Source organism: Drosophila kikkawai, chromosome 2L (genome assembly GCF_030179895.1).
Source record: "Drosophila kikkawai strain 14028-0561.14 chromosome 2L, DkikHiC1v2, whole genome shotgun sequence".
Taxonomy (NCBI): Eukaryota; Metazoa; Arthropoda; class Insecta; order Diptera; family Drosophilidae; genus Drosophila; species Drosophila kikkawai.
In genome coordinates this window covers 6,869,081-6,886,607 of record NC_091728.1, presented here as the reverse complement: position 1 = coordinate 6,886,607, position 17,527 = coordinate 6,869,081, and the positions used below count along the sequence as shown (strand labels likewise).

General features: G+C 42.4%; 5 protein-coding genes and 1 long non-coding RNA gene across 6 annotated transcripts; 4 read left to right on the top strand and 2 right to left on the bottom strand.

Annotated features, from left to right (window-relative positions):
• Positions 1 to 5: 5 nt before the first annotated feature.
• On the top strand, positions 6 to 703 carry Csl4 (exosome component 1 Csl4). Its single transcript, XM_017177329.3, has 2 exons — positions 6 to 187; positions 243 to 703. Exons 1-2 carry the CDS (start codon positions 29 to 31, stop codon positions 696 to 698), a joined length of 615 nt encoding a protein of 204 aa, XP_017032818.1. The 5' UTR covers positions 6 to 28; the 3' UTR covers positions 699 to 703.
• Positions 704 to 2,246: 1,543 nt separating this feature from the next.
• Positions 2,247 to 3,299, top strand: Dnaaf4 (Dynein axonemal assembly factor 4). Its single transcript, XM_017177328.3, has 2 exons — positions 2,247 to 2,582; positions 2,640 to 3,299. Exons 1-2 carry the CDS (start codon positions 2,416 to 2,418, stop codon positions 3,190 to 3,192), a joined length of 720 nt encoding a protein of 239 aa, XP_017032817.1. The 5' UTR covers positions 2,247 to 2,415; the 3' UTR covers positions 3,193 to 3,299.
• Positions 3,300 to 3,500: 201 nt separating this feature from the next.
• Positions 3,501 to 8,010, top strand: LOC108082062 (endoplasmic reticulum transmembrane helix translocase). Its single transcript, XM_017177340.2, has 6 exons — positions 3,501 to 6,573; positions 6,634 to 6,830; positions 6,893 to 7,035; positions 7,097 to 7,229; positions 7,348 to 7,491; positions 7,548 to 8,010. Exons 1-6 carry the CDS (start codon positions 3,633 to 3,635, stop codon positions 7,656 to 7,658), a joined length of 3,669 nt encoding a protein of 1,222 aa, XP_017032829.1. The 5' UTR covers positions 3,501 to 3,632; the 3' UTR covers positions 7,659 to 8,010.
• Positions 7,988 to 9,808, bottom strand: Gr32a (Gustatory receptor 32a). The gene is made up of 4 exons (XM_017177341.3): positions 8,630 to 9,808; positions 8,505 to 8,567; positions 8,354 to 8,443; positions 7,988 to 8,122 (listed from the first exon to the last, which is right to left on the bottom strand). Exons 1-4 carry the CDS (start codon positions 9,785 to 9,787, stop codon positions 8,027 to 8,029), a joined length of 1,407 nt encoding a protein of 468 aa, XP_017032830.1. The 5' UTR covers positions 9,788 to 9,808; the 3' UTR covers positions 7,988 to 8,026.
• Positions 9,809 to 10,051: 243 nt separating this feature from the next.
• LOC108081963 (procathepsin L-like) lies at positions 10,052 to 17,447 on the bottom strand. The gene is made up of 2 exons (XM_017177198.2): positions 17,170 to 17,447; positions 10,052 to 10,826 (listed from the first exon to the last, which is right to left on the bottom strand). Exons 1-2 carry the CDS (start codon positions 17,349 to 17,351, stop codon positions 10,088 to 10,090), a joined length of 921 nt encoding a protein of 306 aa, XP_017032687.2. The 5' UTR covers positions 17,352 to 17,447; the 3' UTR covers positions 10,052 to 10,087.
• On the top strand, positions 10,462 to 12,705 carry LOC138929634 (uncharacterized). Its single transcript, XR_011445865.1, has 3 exons — positions 10,462 to 10,581; positions 10,714 to 10,877; positions 12,418 to 12,705. It is a non-coding gene; the product is annotated as an uncharacterized lncRNA (long non-coding RNA).
• Positions 17,448 to 17,527: the final 80 nt, after the last annotated feature.

Genomic DNA, 17,527 nt, shown 5'->3' with positions numbered 1-17,527 from the left:
TAAATTAAAACTAAATTACACAAAGAAAATGAGTGGACAAGAAGACGAGACTATAGTTTGCCTGCCAGGCGAGCGCCTTTGCCCCACAGAAGACAATATAGTCTTGGGCGTGGGCACATACGAACAGAATGGCTATATCTATGCCTCCAAGTCCGGCATTGTGAACATCGATGAGTCCGGCGAAAACGTGAGTCTTATTAGCCCACCTAAAGCTTCAATTCATTAACTGATCTCTCCCGCAGTGCCAGATTGTGAGTGTGCACAAGCCAGGCTTCCATCTGACCATCCCAGCCACCGGAGACGTGGTCACCGCCCGCGTTTTGGTCACAACTCCGAAATTCGCCAAGTGCGCCATTTTCTGTGTGAGGAATGTCCTGCTAGAGAGCAGCTATCGAGGCCTCCTGCGAAAGGAGGATGTGCGAGAGACGGAAAAGGACCGCGTTGACATCTACAAATCCTTCAAGCCGGGCGACGTGATCCTGGCCCGTGTGATCAATCAAATGGAGCAGTCTTTCCTCCTCACAACTGCTGAAAACGAGCTCGGAGTGGTCATTGCTTATGCCAGCGATGCTCGAAAGAATCGCGTGCCAATGGTACCCGTGGGCTGGAGCGAGATGCAGTGTCCCCAGACCACGATAAAGGAGCCACGTAAAGTTGCCAAAGTCCTGCCGGAAAGCTCAATAAACGATGTGAAATAAGGCCATTCGAATTATGAACTCAATCGTGGGGATTATTAATGGACTGCTATAATTAATTAATGGGTTATTTATTCTGTTTCTAGACAACGGTTATCCCCACAGTTACTTGTAAGTAGAAATATTGGACCCAGTATTATTGCTATTATTTCTTTATTATTGTACCCGCAATTTACCTGATTATTTGATCTCAAAACAGGAACTCTTACTTTAAAAATTGAATTTAGATAATAACTATCATATTTTTTCTTTAATTTCTAGGCTTTCGTTTTTAAAGGAAACAATTTTTAAATTACAAAAAAATTATCTAAGGTTTTTTTTTCAAAATAGCACATCAAAACATCATATAATTTCATTCTCGGAACTTTAAATCGTTAAATTTATATGATAGTATTTTGGGAAAATTAAATGTAAAATAATATATTTTTTAATGAAGGTCTTGTACTTCGAATATATAATCGACAAGTTTCTAACTTTCATTAAAAAAAAAACAAAATTTACTGTTTGGAAAACTATTGGCCTGCAAAATGTTCAAAACTACAACATTGTGGTTTCCATAGTTATGTGTCTACGTCGATGAGTAATCTTCAATTTCTTTTAATGACTATTTTGTTATTATGATTAAACAAAAGATAAGAAAGGAGTTTAAGGCCTAAAAGACTTATACCCGGTAGAATTTAGAGAATTTCACAGAAATAACCTGGAAGCCGAAAAATCTGAAGTAAAATTTACTTAAATGAGCCTTTATTACTATATATTTTAAGCCTAAATCATTCTTTTTTAGTAATTACCTTTACCTATTTCTGCGTGAGAAAGTGTGTCCAAATTAATAAGTTTATTTATTATTTTTTGTTAACTACATAAATCAAAGATCATATGCATATGTATATCCCGATAGCTGGGGAAATGACCCTTTTGATGGCTTCTGGAAATCAATAGGCAAACACATGCTCTTTACGAGTTGCGAACATAAATTGTTTTTGGAAGGGAATGACAGGTACTTATTCCAAACAAACCGAATTACCTTTACATGCTATTGCACGTGTTTCCCAAATAAGGCAAATAATAAAAGGAAATATGGCTGCAGGCGTCAGGGCTGTAAAGAATCCGCCCCGTAACCCGTTGCCAATCAATATCACTGGGAGCTGTTGTTGATGGGATAGCAATAGTTGCGATTCCTATGCAAATAGCAGCTCCCTTCGCGTGCTGGAGTCGAGGCTAATTCAATCAGAGGAGCGGGAGCATGGAACAGCTCCTGGACTAGGCCACCGTGTCTTGTCTTGCCGAAAAGGTAAATGCAAATGCATAAATGTTACAGGTGGGCAGGGAGTCGACTGAGTCCCGGTTCCCGGACCGGGGCGGCATCCAAACAACCAACCAATCGTTGTTTGGTCGATGGGAAACGCAGCCGGCTGGTTTCGGTGGTTCGAAGTTCGAATTCCGGTTAATATTCAAATTAGGGCTAAGGGAAATACAATCAATGTGCGAGTGCAAGTGAGCAGCTCGGCGGGTAGTTGGCCCTGTCGTAGTTGTCGCTGAAACGTCACCAGTTCCGATCAGGCCCGCAGCATAAGTTCCGGTCGCTGTCACTAGTCACTGTCAGTCGCAGGGCAACAGCTACAAAGACCACATCCCAAGCAACAACTTCGGAACGGAAACGGATACGGACAGGGAACGGCTCAGGGACAAGGACTACAGAGACGCAAGCAAGCAACTCATCATGGTTCAGATATCGCAGACGGAGGAGGACATCAAGATCTCCATCGAACTCAATCGCTTGGTAACCCGCAAGCCGGATGTTGTCCTCCTGCCGCAGTATCTTAAGTTCAACAATCCTCCCATTTTCTTTGAGCGTCATCTGGCCCAAGAGATTGACGAAATGGCCAGGTGAGTTTATATTAGGAATATAATAATGTTTCTTTTATTGTTCCCAATCCCTTGCAGCTTTTGTCGCATTTTCAAGAACGAGGCCCGCATCGTGCTGGTGAAGAAGGAGAAGGGCTTTTGGCCCGAGATGTTCCAGAAACTTGACAAAGAGGCCCTTATGCAGAAGCGCCTGGAGATTGCCGACCTGATTGTGGAGCGTAACAAAAAGCGGGACGAGAAGGCGCTGGAGCGGTATGAGAACAAGCGGCGTGCTGAGATTGAAAAGGAGATAAAGCGGGAGACAGCTATGCGGGAACGGGTGAAGCAGTTCCAGGAGGACTCCGTCCGTGAAGCCCTTGTGGTGGACGTTCGCAAGGAAGCCAATAACGCCACTCCCAAGACGGAACAACCGTCTTCGGTGGTGCCCTCCGCTAGTCGCCTGGCCACACCCCTAATGCTTCCACCGATGAGCTCTGTGCGCGGCAGCGGGCGGATTACCGTTAGCTTCTCAAGCCAGCACAAGCGGAACACGCCGATGAGGGAGTCGCAGACCACCAGGGACAATGCCTATGCTGCTGCCGGCGGACCTAATGCGGCTGTTAATCCTCCCATGGAGAGCCTCGACGAGTGAAGTTAAAAGGAGTTTGACACAAATTGTGCGTGCGTGCGTTCTTGAGACTGTTCAAAATGTTTCCTATCTTCATATTCCAACAAATAAATTTACAGGTGTGGGCTTTACTTGCAACAATTTATTTTAACTTAAAATATATCATTAATATAATAATAATGTAGAGCTTATTCATTGATTAAATAGATAATAAAAATAAGGACTCATTTAAATATTGGTTCAAAGTTCGATATCGCCGATAACCAATGACGTGGAATAAACATCGATAGCGGCCTTGTGTCAGCTGTTTACCCATCAGCTGAGAAAAATAATCGGTCGGCACATTCGATATACATTCGACGTTGCTTTTTTCACAATTTTTTTTGCCGCTATGTCCGTATTCTCACAAAGGAACTATTAAATATATTTCTCGGAACGACACGCGACGCAGCTGGTGAAGACTGATGACTGACGCAGCAGGAGCTGTTAACCAGAAAGGCCCTGCCGGGGACAATAACACGGACTGCAAGGGGCAAACGCTGGCCGGCGGAGCTAAGGAGGCCGCCAGGCTGGATGACCTGGTGCAGTATGTGAGCCTGCACGTGCGCATTCCGACGCCGTTGAGCGGTGTGGTGCTGCCCTTTGTGCCGCTCTACCTGGCCGCCTTCTACCTGTGGATCCACGTGTACGGCGGGGAGGTGACCACTCCCAGCGACAACAACAATACCGAAGTGATCTCCGAGGCGAACGGCACCAGTACGGATGCCGCCACTACGGTATGGAATGACGTGGGTTTCATTGGTGTGGTGGCCATCGCCTTTCTGCACATTCTCACGCTGCTCTTCTGCTACTGGAGCGTCCATGTGCTGGCCTTCCTCACGTGCCGTCGTGCTAAGCTGCCGGGTGCCAATGTGCTGGCCAAGGTGGTGCCCACGGCCAACAATGGCAACTCCAAGATCGTTCCCGTGCGTTCCACCAAGCTGGACGACGGCTCCACACAGTATTTTTTGGTGTTTCAAAAGACAAAATACGTATGGAATGAGGATAGGAAGACGTTCCGGGCTGTGGAGTTCCCCGTAAATGGACTGTTGAGCAGTTACTCTGCCTCTAGGGGCTTGGAGACTGAGGAGGCCATCAAGCGGGCCACCAACACTTATGGCAACAACGAGATGGATATGGTGGTGCCCGAGTTTCACGAACTCTTCATCGAACGGGCCACAGCTCCGTTCTTTGTCTTCCAAGTGTTCTCGGTGGGACTGTGGTGCATGGACGACTACTGGTACTATTCCCTGTTCACCCTCTTCATGCTGATCGCCTTTGAGTGCACCATCGTCAAGCAGCAGTTGCGCAACATGTCCGAGATCCGAAAGATGGGCAACAAGCCGTACCTGATCTACGCCTTTCGCCAGAACAAGTGGCGGCAAATTGGATCCGATGAGCTGCTGCCCGGGGACTTGGTCTCGGTGACACGCTCCCAGAACGACAACATTGTGCCTTGCGACCTGGTCATCCTGCGGGGATCCTGCATCGTTGACGAGTCCATGTTGACGGGCGAATCGGTGCCGCAGATGAAGGAGTCTCTGGAGTCGCTTGATAATCTGGATACGGAACTAGATGCCGAGGGCGATGGCAAGCTGTTCGTTCTGTTCGGTGGCACCAAGGTGGTCCAGCACACAGCCCCCACCAAGGAATCGCTGCGTGCTCCGGACGGCGGCTGTATTGGCTATGTCATCCGCACGGGTTTCAACACATCGCAGGGCAAGCTCCTCCGCACCATCTTGTTTGGAGCAAATCGCGCGACAGAGAACAATGTGGAGACCTTTGCCTTCATTGCCTTCCTGATGGTATTTGCCGTGGCCGCCGCCTCTTATGTGTGGGTGAAGGGCAGCGAGGATCCCGAGCGCAATCGCTACAAGCTCTTCCTCGAGTGCACGCTCATCCTGACGGCCATCATCCCGCCTGATCTACCTATTGAGCTGACGCTGGCCGTGAATACATCTCTGATCCAGCTGACCAAGCTGTTTGTCTTCTGCACGGAGCCTTTCCGGATCCCATTCGCCGGGAAAGTCCAGATCTGCTGCTTCGACAAGACGGGCACCTTGACCACGGATAATCTCATGGTCGAGGGCATTGCTGGTCTGGCTCCCAATGGGTCTTGTGTGCCCATCGAGGAGGCAGAAGCGAATACGGTTCAGGTGCTGGCCTGCTGCCACTCCCTAGCCCTGTTGGACGATGGATTAGTGGGAGATCCTCTCGAGAAGGCCACATTGGCCGCGGTGGACTGGAACCTAACCAAGATGGACAGTGTCATACCGAAGCGTCCGCAACTAAAGCCCCTAAAGATCGTTCAGCGCTATCACTTCTCCTCGGCCCTGAAGCGAATGTCGGTCCTGGCCGGCTACCTGATGCCCTACTCAAACGAGGTCAAGCACATCGGAGCTGTGAAGGGAGCCCCGGAGGTGATTCAGAAGATGCTGCGTGAGGTGCCCGCGGATTACGAGAGAGTTTACTTGGAGTATGCCCGTCGCGGTGCTCGCGTCCTGGCCCTTGGAATCAAGGAGTTCGGCACTCTAAGCAATCAGAAAGTTCGGGAATTGAAGCGCGAGGAAGTTGAGTGCGACCTGACTTTCGCCGGCTTTGTGATCATCTCCTGTCCCATGAAGCCTGACTCCAAGGCGGTGATCAAGGAGCTAATTCAATCCTCCCACAAAGTGGTAATGATCACCGGCGACAATCCGCTCACCGCCTGTCATGTGGCCCGCGAACTGCGCTTCACCCGCAAGAAGCTGCTTATCCTGACGCCCTCGCCCGGGGATACCTTTAAATGGGTGTCCGTCGACGGAGACCAAAAGTACGAGCTGGAGCGCAAGAATAGCAAGAGAAGTATATCCATGCTGCTGGCCACGCATGACCTCTGCATCACCGGCGAGGGATTGCAGTATCTGCAACTGAACGACCATCAGTACTTGCGACAGTTGTTGCCACAGGTCACCGTCTGTGCCCGCTTCGCGCCCAAGCAGAAGGAGTTCGTGATCACCCAGCTAAAGCAGCTGGGCTACTGCACTTTAATGTGTGGTGACGGCACCAACGATGTGGGCGCCCTAAAGCACGCCAACGTGGGCGTCTCTCTTCTTACCAGTGCTCCTGTGAAGCGCAAGCGCACCGAGGAGGAGCAACAGCAGGCGGCAGCCAGTGCGGCGGCACAAGCAGCAGCAGCGGCGAACAATGCCAACCAGCAATTGACGCCCAGGGAGAGAGCCCTACGCCGCCGTCAGGAGCATATCAACCAGACACAGGCCCGCCTGCAGAGTGCCCTACGCGATATGGAAGAGCAGACCATGGTCAAGCTGGGCGACGCCTCCATTGCGGCACCCTTCACCAGCAAATCCTCTTCGATTATGTGCGGTTAGTAAACGGTTTTCCTTTGGCTTTAATATATATTAACCCGGTTGATTCTCCTCCCAGTTAACCATATTATTAAGCAGGGACGCTGCACGCTGGTAACCACGCTCCAGATGTTCAAGATCCTCGCCCTGAATGCCCTCATTCAGGCCTACTGCCAGTCCGTGCTGTACATCGATGGCGTCAAGTTCAGTGATACCCAGGCCACCATGCAGGGCATTTTCATTGCCGCCTGCTTCCTCTTTATCACCAGAGCAAAGGTAGCTATTTTAGGATGACACTAAAGGATATTGGTTATTAGGTTATTTTATTTTATTTTCAGCCGCTGAAAACCCTGTCTAAGGTGGCACCACTGCCAAACATATTTAATTTCTACACTATTTCGACCATCCTCAGTCAATTTGCTGTGCACTTTGGAACGCTCTACTACCTGACCAGCAGGGCCACCGAGTTGGCGCCGCCCAGGTAAGCTTGGGTCTGTGACTTGATCGGAAGCTATTTATAATTCCCCTTTCATTTCCCGCAGAGTGGGCAAGGTGAAGCTGTACATAGACATGGATGCCGACGAGAAGACCAAGTACGAGCCAAACATTGTAAGCAGCACGGTCTATATCATTTGCATATCCCTGCAGGTGGCCACCATTGCTGTCAATTATAAGGTGAGGCTGCATTTATTTACATTTACATTTGTATTTGTATATTATAGATATTTATATTTGTATTTTATCGATATTTATATTTCTATGTGATTGATATTTATATTTATACGATTACCAGGGTCATCCTTTTATGGAGAGCTTGCGCTCCAATCGGATGCTTATGTATGCCATTGGAGCTTCAGCTGCACTCGTGCTGCTTTTGTCCACGGGTCTGGCGCCCGAACTGACGGAGTTCTTTGAGATCATTGATTTCCCCACGGATGTAAGTATTTTGGAGTCTCTTCTCGATGATCTTGTGCTTATGTATTTGGTTTTTAGTTCCGAAAAATTTTACTCGGTGTGCTGGTCCTTGATATTCTCGGTGCCTTTGCCTTGGACCGCATTTGCTCATTCCTCTTTGGAGAAACGCGTCGCACCGCAAAGTCCTGAGTGCTGAACCCTTGGGACCCTTAGACCTAAGTACTAGACAAGGAGCAGCTTCTAAAAACCTTACTTTCCACAAGATAGATGAACATCTTATTTTCTTCTTAAAGTAAACGGCGTCGGTTTCTTAAGCGTTTAAAATTCCGCAACAGAGAGTCAACATAATGCATTTAAGGTGTATTATAGGTCGAGTGTATTAGTTCTCGGGCAGACTAAATATCATTTTATTGTAAGAAAGAGCATAACTTTGAATTTCTTTGTGTCCCCCCGTACATTCGATTAGTGAAATTGTCGTAATATTTGTAATTAAAAAAATAGATACAAATGTAAGAATTCAAGTTAATATTTATAAAAAGTTCTTAATGCCTTGTGTTTCAAGTCTGGTCTGGTTCGGGGTCCTCCACCTTTGAGTCCTCCAGCTGCTTGAATTGAATCAAGATGACCAGGTAAGTGGTGACGGCCGAGAAAATCTGCAGAATGTGATGTGATATTTACTTATTTAGAAAAAATTAAATATATTATTGTCAAAAACTCTCGAAATAGTATAGTTCGGTTCTTAGTTCTAAAAAGCGCTCAACCTGCCACTATAGAGTTTCGTTGTCAGCAGAAAATTTGCCTTCATGTTACTCATCTTAAAGCTTGATATTTGGCTTTAATAATATTACTAGAGAATATTCGTAAGTAACCTATATGTAGTATACCTTGAACAAAGTCGAGTTATCTATTGCAAAGAATCCATATGCCGTGAATTGAACCTCTTGCTTAATGCTCTTGGTCAGAAATTTATCAATCTGCAAAGGAAGCGTTTCTTAATGAAATTTATTAAATGTTACAAAATTCTTGCGCACTTACAATATTCTGATACTCCCTGCTGCTGGCATAGACCCTTGATAGTATCTGGGATGTGGCATTCGCCTATGAACAGAAGCACTCAGCATGATTAGTGGTTTAGCCTTATCTGCGATTTAGTTACTCACCTCTCTGGTGGTCAGACCACAGCTCCTGGACAGCAGAGCCAGAAGGGAGACGTGGAGACAGAGCCAAGCAAAGCACCACTGCAGAATGTTGGGCGACACCATGCCTTTGGCGGTGATCTGGACAAACAGATTGTAGCAATTGGTGGTGACCGTGTAAAAGGAGTAACCCAAGAACGAGACCAGTATCAGGTTGCAGCAATCGTTGATACCCTTGTAGATACGCAAAAGTTTATTGTGCATGCGATAGATGAACAGCGAGTCCTCCGGGAAATGTTCCATAATGGCCGGATTGGGAGTGGGATGGTGCTGACCATTGCCCCGATGTCGCCTTCCACCGCCTCCACCACCCTTGCGCTTCTGTTGCTGCCCATAGGTATATCCATTTAGCAATTGGTTAATGAAATGGAAACGTATGTACACAATTCTCAGCAGAGCTGAAGCAAACACGATGTAGGTGGCCGTGAGACCGTTCTGGACGGCATAGAAGGCCAGCAGTATGTAGGAGGGCGGTGTGATTACACCATCCACAGCATAGATCTTCAGCACAATAATGTAGGTCTGACAGGCGGCTATGCCCACCAGGAACTTCACAGAGAACCCAAAGTTCTGGTTCAAATTGGCCCCAAACTGCTTACGCACTTCCTCGTCCAATTGAAGGATCTCGTTCATGATGCGCAACATGCTCTTGGTATTTCGGGCACACACGAAAACCGTAAGGGTGTAGGTCAGGATGCAAAGTAGCAGTTCGATCCACTGGTTAACATTATCGGTCTCCCGATAAGAGTAGAATAACTGGGCCGAGATGGGTGTAAACAAGCTGTAGACATTAAAGATGGTGAGGGCGTGGACCACGCCTCTCACGAAAAAGGAGTAGAACTCGTTGGTCTTGGTCGGAGGACCTACTTCGTAGTTGGAAACCTGCTCATAGATGGGCATCAGGCCACTGGCCTTCAGCACTGACAGTATGGTGCGTATATCCTCGAAAACGGGATGATTGTGTGACCTCGTACTGGGACCAGAAGTCGCCGCTGCGGGGGAATCCCTAGTAAAGGCATCCCGATTCAAGGACGGCGTTCGGTACGGCGAGATCCTTCGCGGGTACGGATGAGAGCACGACTTCTGCGACGGCATTTCGATAACCCAAGTGTTCGGGGACATGGCCAACAAGGCACTGACAGGGCAAATAAACGGAATAACTGGATTGACCAGCTCGTGGGTCAAGGGTAAGTGGGGTCGTTGTTATCTGATGGCAGCCAGGACCCACTTGGCTATTAGAGTAATTGCCTGCATTGTGGATTATTGAATAATGCCAACGGATGGGAACTACTAATATTGACAACAAGTTTGGAAAAACGTTCCTCGGAAATTCTTAACTTAAATGACTTTTGGCAAAAACCCCTTGTTTTTAATTCAACTAAAATATTTATATTTTACTAAAGTATTTGATTTGAATAATATTTATTTGGGATATTGAATTACGGTCGCCACACCGCACATGTTTCCGGCATTTCGAGCCAGCCTCATGTAGCCATTCTCGCCCCAGCTTCTCCCAAACGAGTTCTTGATGATCCAATAGTCTCCGAGCCAGGGATCCCGGCCGAAACCAACCACCAGAACGGATGCTTCCAGGTATTCTATGTCTGAGATGCATAAGGGTTCCTTGTAGATTCCTCCTGTATATTGCATAAAGGATTTGTGGCTGCCATCAATGGAAACAACCACTGGCCCAATGTTGTAGACAATCTCGGCCAGCTTCTTCTCATTAGCACCTTTCAGTGTTACGTAACCCTTGTTCCTGCCGACACTGGTACTAAGATCGTAGCTGCAAGATGACTTTCGACCTCGATACGGGTATGATTTCTTGGAAGCGATTCCATGATGACTGGTATAATTAAAGGCAACAGCCGGCCATCCGGCTCCACATTTACCATGAAAAGACAACAGTGTTACAGGTGAGCAGTCGATCAGTTGCTGGGCAGATAGTTCCACCAAGCGGCGGCTCTTGATAGCCAGATGAGCCTCCAGAGCTCCTACAGCCGACATGGCCCAGCTGGATTGACAACCGTTGTTTTGATTTTGGACAGGTGCAACGTAACCATATTTGCGCCAATCTATTCCTACCAGGATTTGGTTGTAGGACTTGAAAAGTTTCGCAGCAGATCCCAGCAAATCCACAAGAAGCAGCAGGAAAATTAGCCTGAGAGTCCGAAAATAGTTCATCATATTAATATTTGTTGGCAACTGATGAGTAAGCCTAGAAAATGAGCTTATATACATAGCTTCAAGCTGTGATAATAGTCGTTACTGGTTAACTTTATAAGCTGTAGATAATATTCAATACATAGAAGATTTAATTACAAAATCATTTAATAGAATTTCTAGGAATTTTGGATTAAGAATGATTTTTGTCATACATTAGAACTTTTTTTTTTTTTCGATTGTGTATGATATCTGAAAACGTTTTCTAGGAATATTTTAACCAGTTCTCAATTCAGATTACTCAGGCCGACAAAATATAAAAAAAATCACACAATTGAAAGCAGGAATATACATTTTCGATTGTTTTTGATGCGGTGAACTCAAATCCGATCTCAGAGTTTATACAAGTTTTTGATGTAACTTCCATCATTTATTTTCTTTAGTATCTTCGAGATATCGTATTTGAATTTATATCGTTATTTTTCCATATATATAAATAAATCTAAACAAGAAAGAAAGCTAACTTTGGCCAGCCAAAGCTTGTATACCCTTGCAGGTAACAATTAAAATATATCATAACTAAGCCAAAAATGCATTAATTTCGATTCGGAAAGCAGTTTTGTGTTAGTTTTTATTAATTTAAAAAAACTGCATACCAAATTTAAAATTTTAAGAAATCAAAATTTTTTGGCCATTTTTGCAAATTTTAATGATGTAACCCCTTATCAAATTTCGCAAAAATGGCCAAAAAATCGATTTCTTCCGGACATGTCTAGAAAGATTCACATGTTAAAGCTGATCAAGAATATATATGGTTTATGGGGTCGGAAATGATTCCTTGACTTAGAAAAGTATTATTTTGTATTATAAAATCGGATTTTTTATATTAAAAAAACTTCTTGATTTTTTAAATACATTTTTAAAATTAAAAAGAAAGGAAGCTAACTTCGGCACGCCGAAGTTTGTATACCCTTGCAGATTAGTTTCGATGTTTATATTATAGATTTAAATGCTGAAAACACTCACAAAACAGAGTTTCATTAAATTTTACCTATACTTATTATGTTTACAGTTTGACAGTTTCAGTTTTACATTCCCAGCTTTACATATTTTATGGCAGCTATATGATATAGTTGTCAGATTTTTATAAACTTTATTCCAAAATTCTAGAATAATAAAAAAAAGCTTATATCTGAGAGTAGATAAACATACGTTGAAAAACAACGAAGCTATAATTTTTATACCCTGGCAGGGTATTTTATTTCCAGTCCGAAGCTAATTACGCATTGAAGGAGTCATTTCCGACCCCATAAACCATATATATTCTTGATCAGCATTAGCAGGCGCATCTTTCTGGCTAAGTCCGGAGGAAAAAAATTTTTAATCAATTTTTTCAAAATGTTATAAGGGGTTACATCATTAAAATTCTCAAAATTTGATAAAATTTTCAATTTCTAACTAAGTATGCAGATTTGTTAACCTTATAAAAACTAACATAACAACGCTTTCCTAATGCAAATTAAGGCATTTTTGACAGATTTATGCCTATTTTAGTTTTTAATTTGCTATTTTTCTCTGTTCAATTACAGACTTTTCATCGTCATCGCCATCGCTCCTAGTCATCAGTATCAGTAGACCTGACACCCACCCTGGACAAGAACCAAGGGAAAGGACCAACGACACACGCAAAAGAATGGTGGATAAGGGATGGGAATGGAGGAATAGGGATCAGGAATCAGGGATAAGAAGAGAGCACCGCCAGAAGCCAAAAGTCAAAGTATCATGGCAGTTTCGATCCGGAATGTTAATCTGTCATAAATAGGACTTCCAGTCAGGTCTGCCGGCTACTTTTACAACAACAGCAACGAACACAACAAGCAACATTTTAATTTTAAAATACTTTATTTTATTCTATGTTAATAAACCTAAATAAAAACAATAAAATACATTATTTTATATTATTTTGTTTTATTTTATTTTTCCTATTCCTATAAGAACAATGAAATGAGCATCACTGGCAGTAAGTGAGATGGCATTTTAATGCAAAATAGCTAGATGAGCATCACTGGCAGTTAGTGAAATGCCATTTTCTCCCAATAATGCAAAATAGCTAGATGCGCATCACTGCCGTTAAGCCTGATTTTATAGCCTCCCAATATGACAAAATAGCTAGATGAGCATCACTGCCATATAGCCGGATTTTATTGCCCCCCAATATTGCAAAATATAGCCAAATGAGCATCACTGATGCACATGAGCATCACTGATGCAAGTGAGCAAAATTTCTAAAATTTGGCCGCTTTCCAAACTGGGGTAACAGGCGAACAGAAACCAACAGCAAGCAACTGAAAACTGGTATAAACTGTTATAAAAACTTTTGGGCAAAAATAATAATTGGTATAAACTGTTATATTTCATTGTATGCATTTATACCTATTTGTTGCCGACAACAACAGCTTATGGCAACAACAACCTTTTTACAACAACATCCCTACAGCAGCCCATCCAAATTTCCGAACATTTCCATGCAAATTGCCCGTTTCCCAAATTGGGGTAACAGGCGAACAGAAATCAGCAGCAAGCAGCTGAAAACTGGTATAAACTGTTATAAGAAGTCCAAGTTTCGAACCATGGATCTTGGAGTAAGCGAAGACTCAAACCAGATGTGACCATATTGTAAATTTTTTGGCTAAAATGTTGCCTTAATGCACCTGGGCACACTGAAACTGACTTTGCATCAGTGATGCTCATCTCCATCAGTGATGCTCATCTAGCTATATTGCAATAGTGGGAGGCTATAAAATCGGGCTTAATGGCAGTGATGCTCATCTGGCTATATTGCAATATTGGGAGGCTTTAAAATAAGACTTTACATCAGTGATGCTCATCTATCTATTTTGTCCCAATAAAGAAATATAGCTAGATGCGCATCACTGCTATTAAGCCTGATATATTGCCTCCCAATATTGCAAAATAGCTACATGAGCATCAGTGATGCAAAGTCTTATTTTATAGCCTCCCAATATTGCAATATAGCCAGATGAGCATCACTGCCATTAAGCCCGATTTTATAGCCTCATAATATTGCAATATAGCTAGATGAGCATCACTGATGCAGATGAGCATCACTGATGCAGATGAGCATCACTGATGCAAAGTCAGTTTCAGTGTGCCCAGGTGCATTAAGGCAACATTTTAGCCAAAAAATTTACAATATGGTCACATCTGGTTTGAGTCTTCGCTTACTCCAAGATCCATGGTTCGAAACTTGGACTTTTTATAACAGTTTATACCAGTTTTCAGCTGCTTGCTGCTGATTTCTGTTCGCCTGTTACCCCAATTTGGGAAACGGGCAATTTGCATGGAAATGTTCGGAAATTTGAATGGGCTGCTGTAGGGATGTTGTTGTAAAAAGGTTGTTGTTGCCATAAAGCTGTTGTTGTCGGCAACAAATAGGTATAAATGCATACAATGAAATATAACAGTTTATACCAATTATTATTTTTGCCCAAAAGTTTTTATAACAGTTTATACCAGTTTTCAGTTGCTTGCTGCTGATTTGGAAAGCGGCCAATTTGAATGAAAAGTTTTGCTCACTTGCATCAGTGATGCTCATCTGCATCAGTGATGCTCATTTGCATCAGTGATGCTCATCTGCATCATTGATGCTCATCTGCATCAGTGATGCTCATCTGCATCATCAAAACAGCAAAGTTATAATTTTTTTTCTAAAAATATATCGAACATTTGTATGGCAGCTATATGATATAATCGTCCGATCCGGCCCGTTCCGACATACAGTGGATCGCAGCTTATTTCGTGCAGTCAAGAAACGAAAATTTAAAACGTCCCTGTGGCTAAACGATTGAAGATAATCCAAATATTTAAACGCAGTACTTTTAGTACTTGTACTAACATTTATACTGAACAAAGACAATCTTCCTAATTATAAAAACGATTTTGTATTTTAATAAAAACTAATTTGAGGGCTTTTTTCATGCCGCAGCTTATTTCGTGCACTTCGTTTGATTCAACTTATTTTTATTAATTTAATATAAACAATTTTATGTGACCTCTTATTTTATTCTGAATACCTTTCAGATGATGTTTCAATTGAATTAACTAGTTTTTTTAATGTTTCTAGATTAATTTTAATCAATTCCTCTAAGGCACTACTTTTTTGATAATTTTGGTCAAAACTTTTAATTTTTGGGATGGCTAGTCCAATATTTGCTAAAAATTTTAAATAATGATTATGTCTGGGTGACATTGATGTTGTTTTTTTGTCATTAGGACCGTTTTGTGTGAGCTAAAGCTTCCGAAAGTCCGATAAGTAGTAGAGACCGCTGTACTAATAGTTTTGCAAACTATCCCGTGTGACCACGTTTTCTACATTTTGAAAGAAGTTAACATTTTATATTGAAGGGAACATATTGGTTTCTAAGATCCTGCCAAAAAAAATTTGGTTTCCTACTCTACAGGAAGCCATTTAGGCCCAAATAAGACACGATCGCCGCCTTGCTTCAGAGTAGCTTGCAAGTGTTTGGTTTCTAGCTCAATATTGGGTCTCCGCCAATAATTTATACTGTCATCAGGATTAAATTAGTTTAACTTTTACTTATTGGTAAAGATAAAAACATTCCAAAAGAAAATCGGACGAATTATAAGCTCCTATGAAAAGTTTTGATGTTGCTCCTGTGCTGGCTTCCTTATAAATGGCTCTTTTCATACTACTAGAGCCTTATAGATGTATTTTTGCAACAAGAGGCGTATTAAATCGGCACTACACTTGTTTCTTATTTCCTGCTCTATCTATATAACAAATTTGGCAGACGTTTGTTAATGATTTCACTTTTTTTTTGGTCCATGTAATGAACTTAATGTTCACTGAAAAATGTATTCGGTGTATTTCGGCCCTTATGTTTGGCCCAATCTTCACGGACAAACGATTAATTTATGTTTTTATATATGTGCGATTTAAGAATAACATTTTCGTAGTACCACGGTGATTTTTTTTCTGTCTTAAATTGAAAGAGAACTAATTATCGTATTTTAATAGAAATTCGCGATCCTATTTTACTTATTTCCCCATAACTTCATATTTTAGTGTGATCAGGCCAAGAAACTTTTAAAATATACATAAGCTACCAATACCAAAGCCAAAATAAAAAAAAAATTAAAAATTAAGCCAAAAATTCATTGTTTTTTACATTTTAACTAGCTGCACGAAATAAGCTGCGGCGTGAAAAAAGGTCATAAATTTGTTTTTTTAATATTATTGTTTGTTCTTATTAATTGGGAAGATATTTTTTTTTAATTTAAAATGTAGGATATCTGATTCAAAACACTGCATTTAAATTGTTTCGATATCTCTTATGGTAGAGCAGCAGTGATGATTTATACTTTAGTTTCTTGACTGCACGAAATAAGCTGCGATCCACTGTATATAGCAGTGAGAATATATAGAAGACTATATGCAAAGTTTCATTCAGATAACTTTAAAACTGAGGGACTAGTTTGCTTAGAAACGGACAGACGGACAGACGGACAGACGGACGGACAGACGGACATGGCTAGATCGACTCGGCTGTTGATGCTGATCAAGAATATATATACCTTATAGGGTCGGAAACGTCTCCTTCACTGCGTTGCACACTTCTGACTGAAATTATAATACCCTGCAAGGGTATAAAAATATCATAACTCGGCCAAAAGAGCATTAATTTTAAATCGGAAAACTGTTCTGTGCTAGATTTTCTACAGTTAATAAATCTCCATACTTCATTTAAAAATTTTGAAAATTCAATTTTTTATCAAAATCAAAAAATTTAATGATGTAACCCCTTATAAAATTTTGCAAAAATGGTAAAAAAATCGATTTCTTCCTGGCATATCTAGAAAGATTCCCCTGTTGATGCTGATCAAGAATATATATGGTTTATAGGGTCGGAAAGGTCTCCTTCACTGCGTTGCAAACTTCTGACTGAAATTATAATACCCTGCAAGTGTATAAAAATATATATATTAAAGTTACAGATCCTCAAAAGTCCCCAAACCTGTTGTTGCACAATTTGGCAGTTTATACTTGACTTTCTTCCAATCTCTCTTCCCATAATCCTTTCCTAAATGATTTACAATTTCCTCGATTCCAATCCGATATGGAACCATTTATGAGGCTTTTTCCTTAAGTCCGGTGTAATCCCTGCCATCACAAACCCGTAAATCGAAAATCAAATGGGGGTAGCAATTCGATGTAGAACCAATTTCACCCTCGGATGTGACAAAAGCGTGTTATGTCTATATTATCACACGGGATGCGTGAAATATTATTATTGTCACACCTTTTGCGCCCCCAGAAGCACCCAGGCATGCACGTACTCCCACTCACACACTGGCCAACATATTTTTCCACCCCTAATGAGGGATTGCAATTCAATGTGGTCGTGCCCTTTTTTTCTGTTTTGTCAATCTCCTCCGCCTTACCTTTGGGGCGGAAGAGTGAGAGCGAGAGAGTCCTGAACATGGGCACGCTGTTGCTTTTGGCACACGACTCACAATGGCATGAATTCCATATAATATAGCATATTTTATAAAATGTGCGAAAAGTTGAAATTTATGAATGCAAGCATAACAAATTTTTGACTTCAGCCTTTTACAATAACTCATAAAAACTTTATTTATTAAGCTAAAAAATGCATA

Bases quoted from the DNA above. Each gene is read 5' to 3' on its own strand.
- Csl4 (XM_017177329.3), top strand. From the start codon at position 29: ATGAGTGGACAAGAAGACGAGACTATAGTTTGCCTGCCAGGCGAGCGC. The intron at 188-242 runs GTGAGTCTTATT...TCTCTCCCGCAG, and splicing joins TCGATGAGTCCGGCGAAAAC to TGCCAGATTGTGAGTGTGCA.
- Dnaaf4 (XM_017177328.3), top strand. From the start codon at position 2,416: ATGGTTCAGATATCGCAGACGGAGGAGGACATCAAGATCTCCATCGAA. The intron at 2,583-2,639 runs GTGAGTTTATAT...AATCCCTTGCAG, and splicing joins GAGATTGACGAAATGGCCAG to CTTTTGTCGCATTTTCAAGA.
- LOC108082062 (XM_017177340.2), top strand. From the start codon at position 3,633: ATGACTGACGCAGCAGGAGCTGTTAACCAGAAAGGCCCTGCCGGGGAC. The intron at 6,831-6,892 runs GTAGCTATTTTA...TTTTATTTTCAG, and splicing joins TCTTTATCACCAGAGCAAAG to CCGCTGAAAACCCTGTCTAA. The intron at 7,230-7,347 runs GTGAGGCTGCAT...TACGATTACCAG, and splicing joins CCATTGCTGTCAATTATAAG to GGTCATCCTTTTATGGAGAG.
- Gr32a (XM_017177341.3), bottom strand. From the start codon at position 9,787: ATGTCCCCGAACACTTGGGTTATCGAAATGCCGTCGCAGAAGTCGTGC. The intron at 8,568-8,629 runs GTGAGTAACTAA...TTCTGTTCATAG, and splicing joins GTGGTCTGACCACCAGAGAG to GCGAATGCCACATCCCAGAT. The intron at 8,123-8,353 runs GTATACTACATA...CACATTCTGCAG, and splicing joins ATAACTCGACTTTGTTCAAG to ATTTTCTCGGCCGTCACCAC.
- LOC108081963 (XM_017177198.2), bottom strand. From the start codon at position 17,351: ATGTTCAGGACTCTCTCGCTCTCACTCTTCCGCCCCAAAGGTAAGGCG. The intron at 10,827-17,169 runs GTGTGACAATAA...TCGGACTCTCAG, and splicing joins TGCTTCTGGGGGCGCAAAAG to GCTAATTTTCCTGCTGCTTC.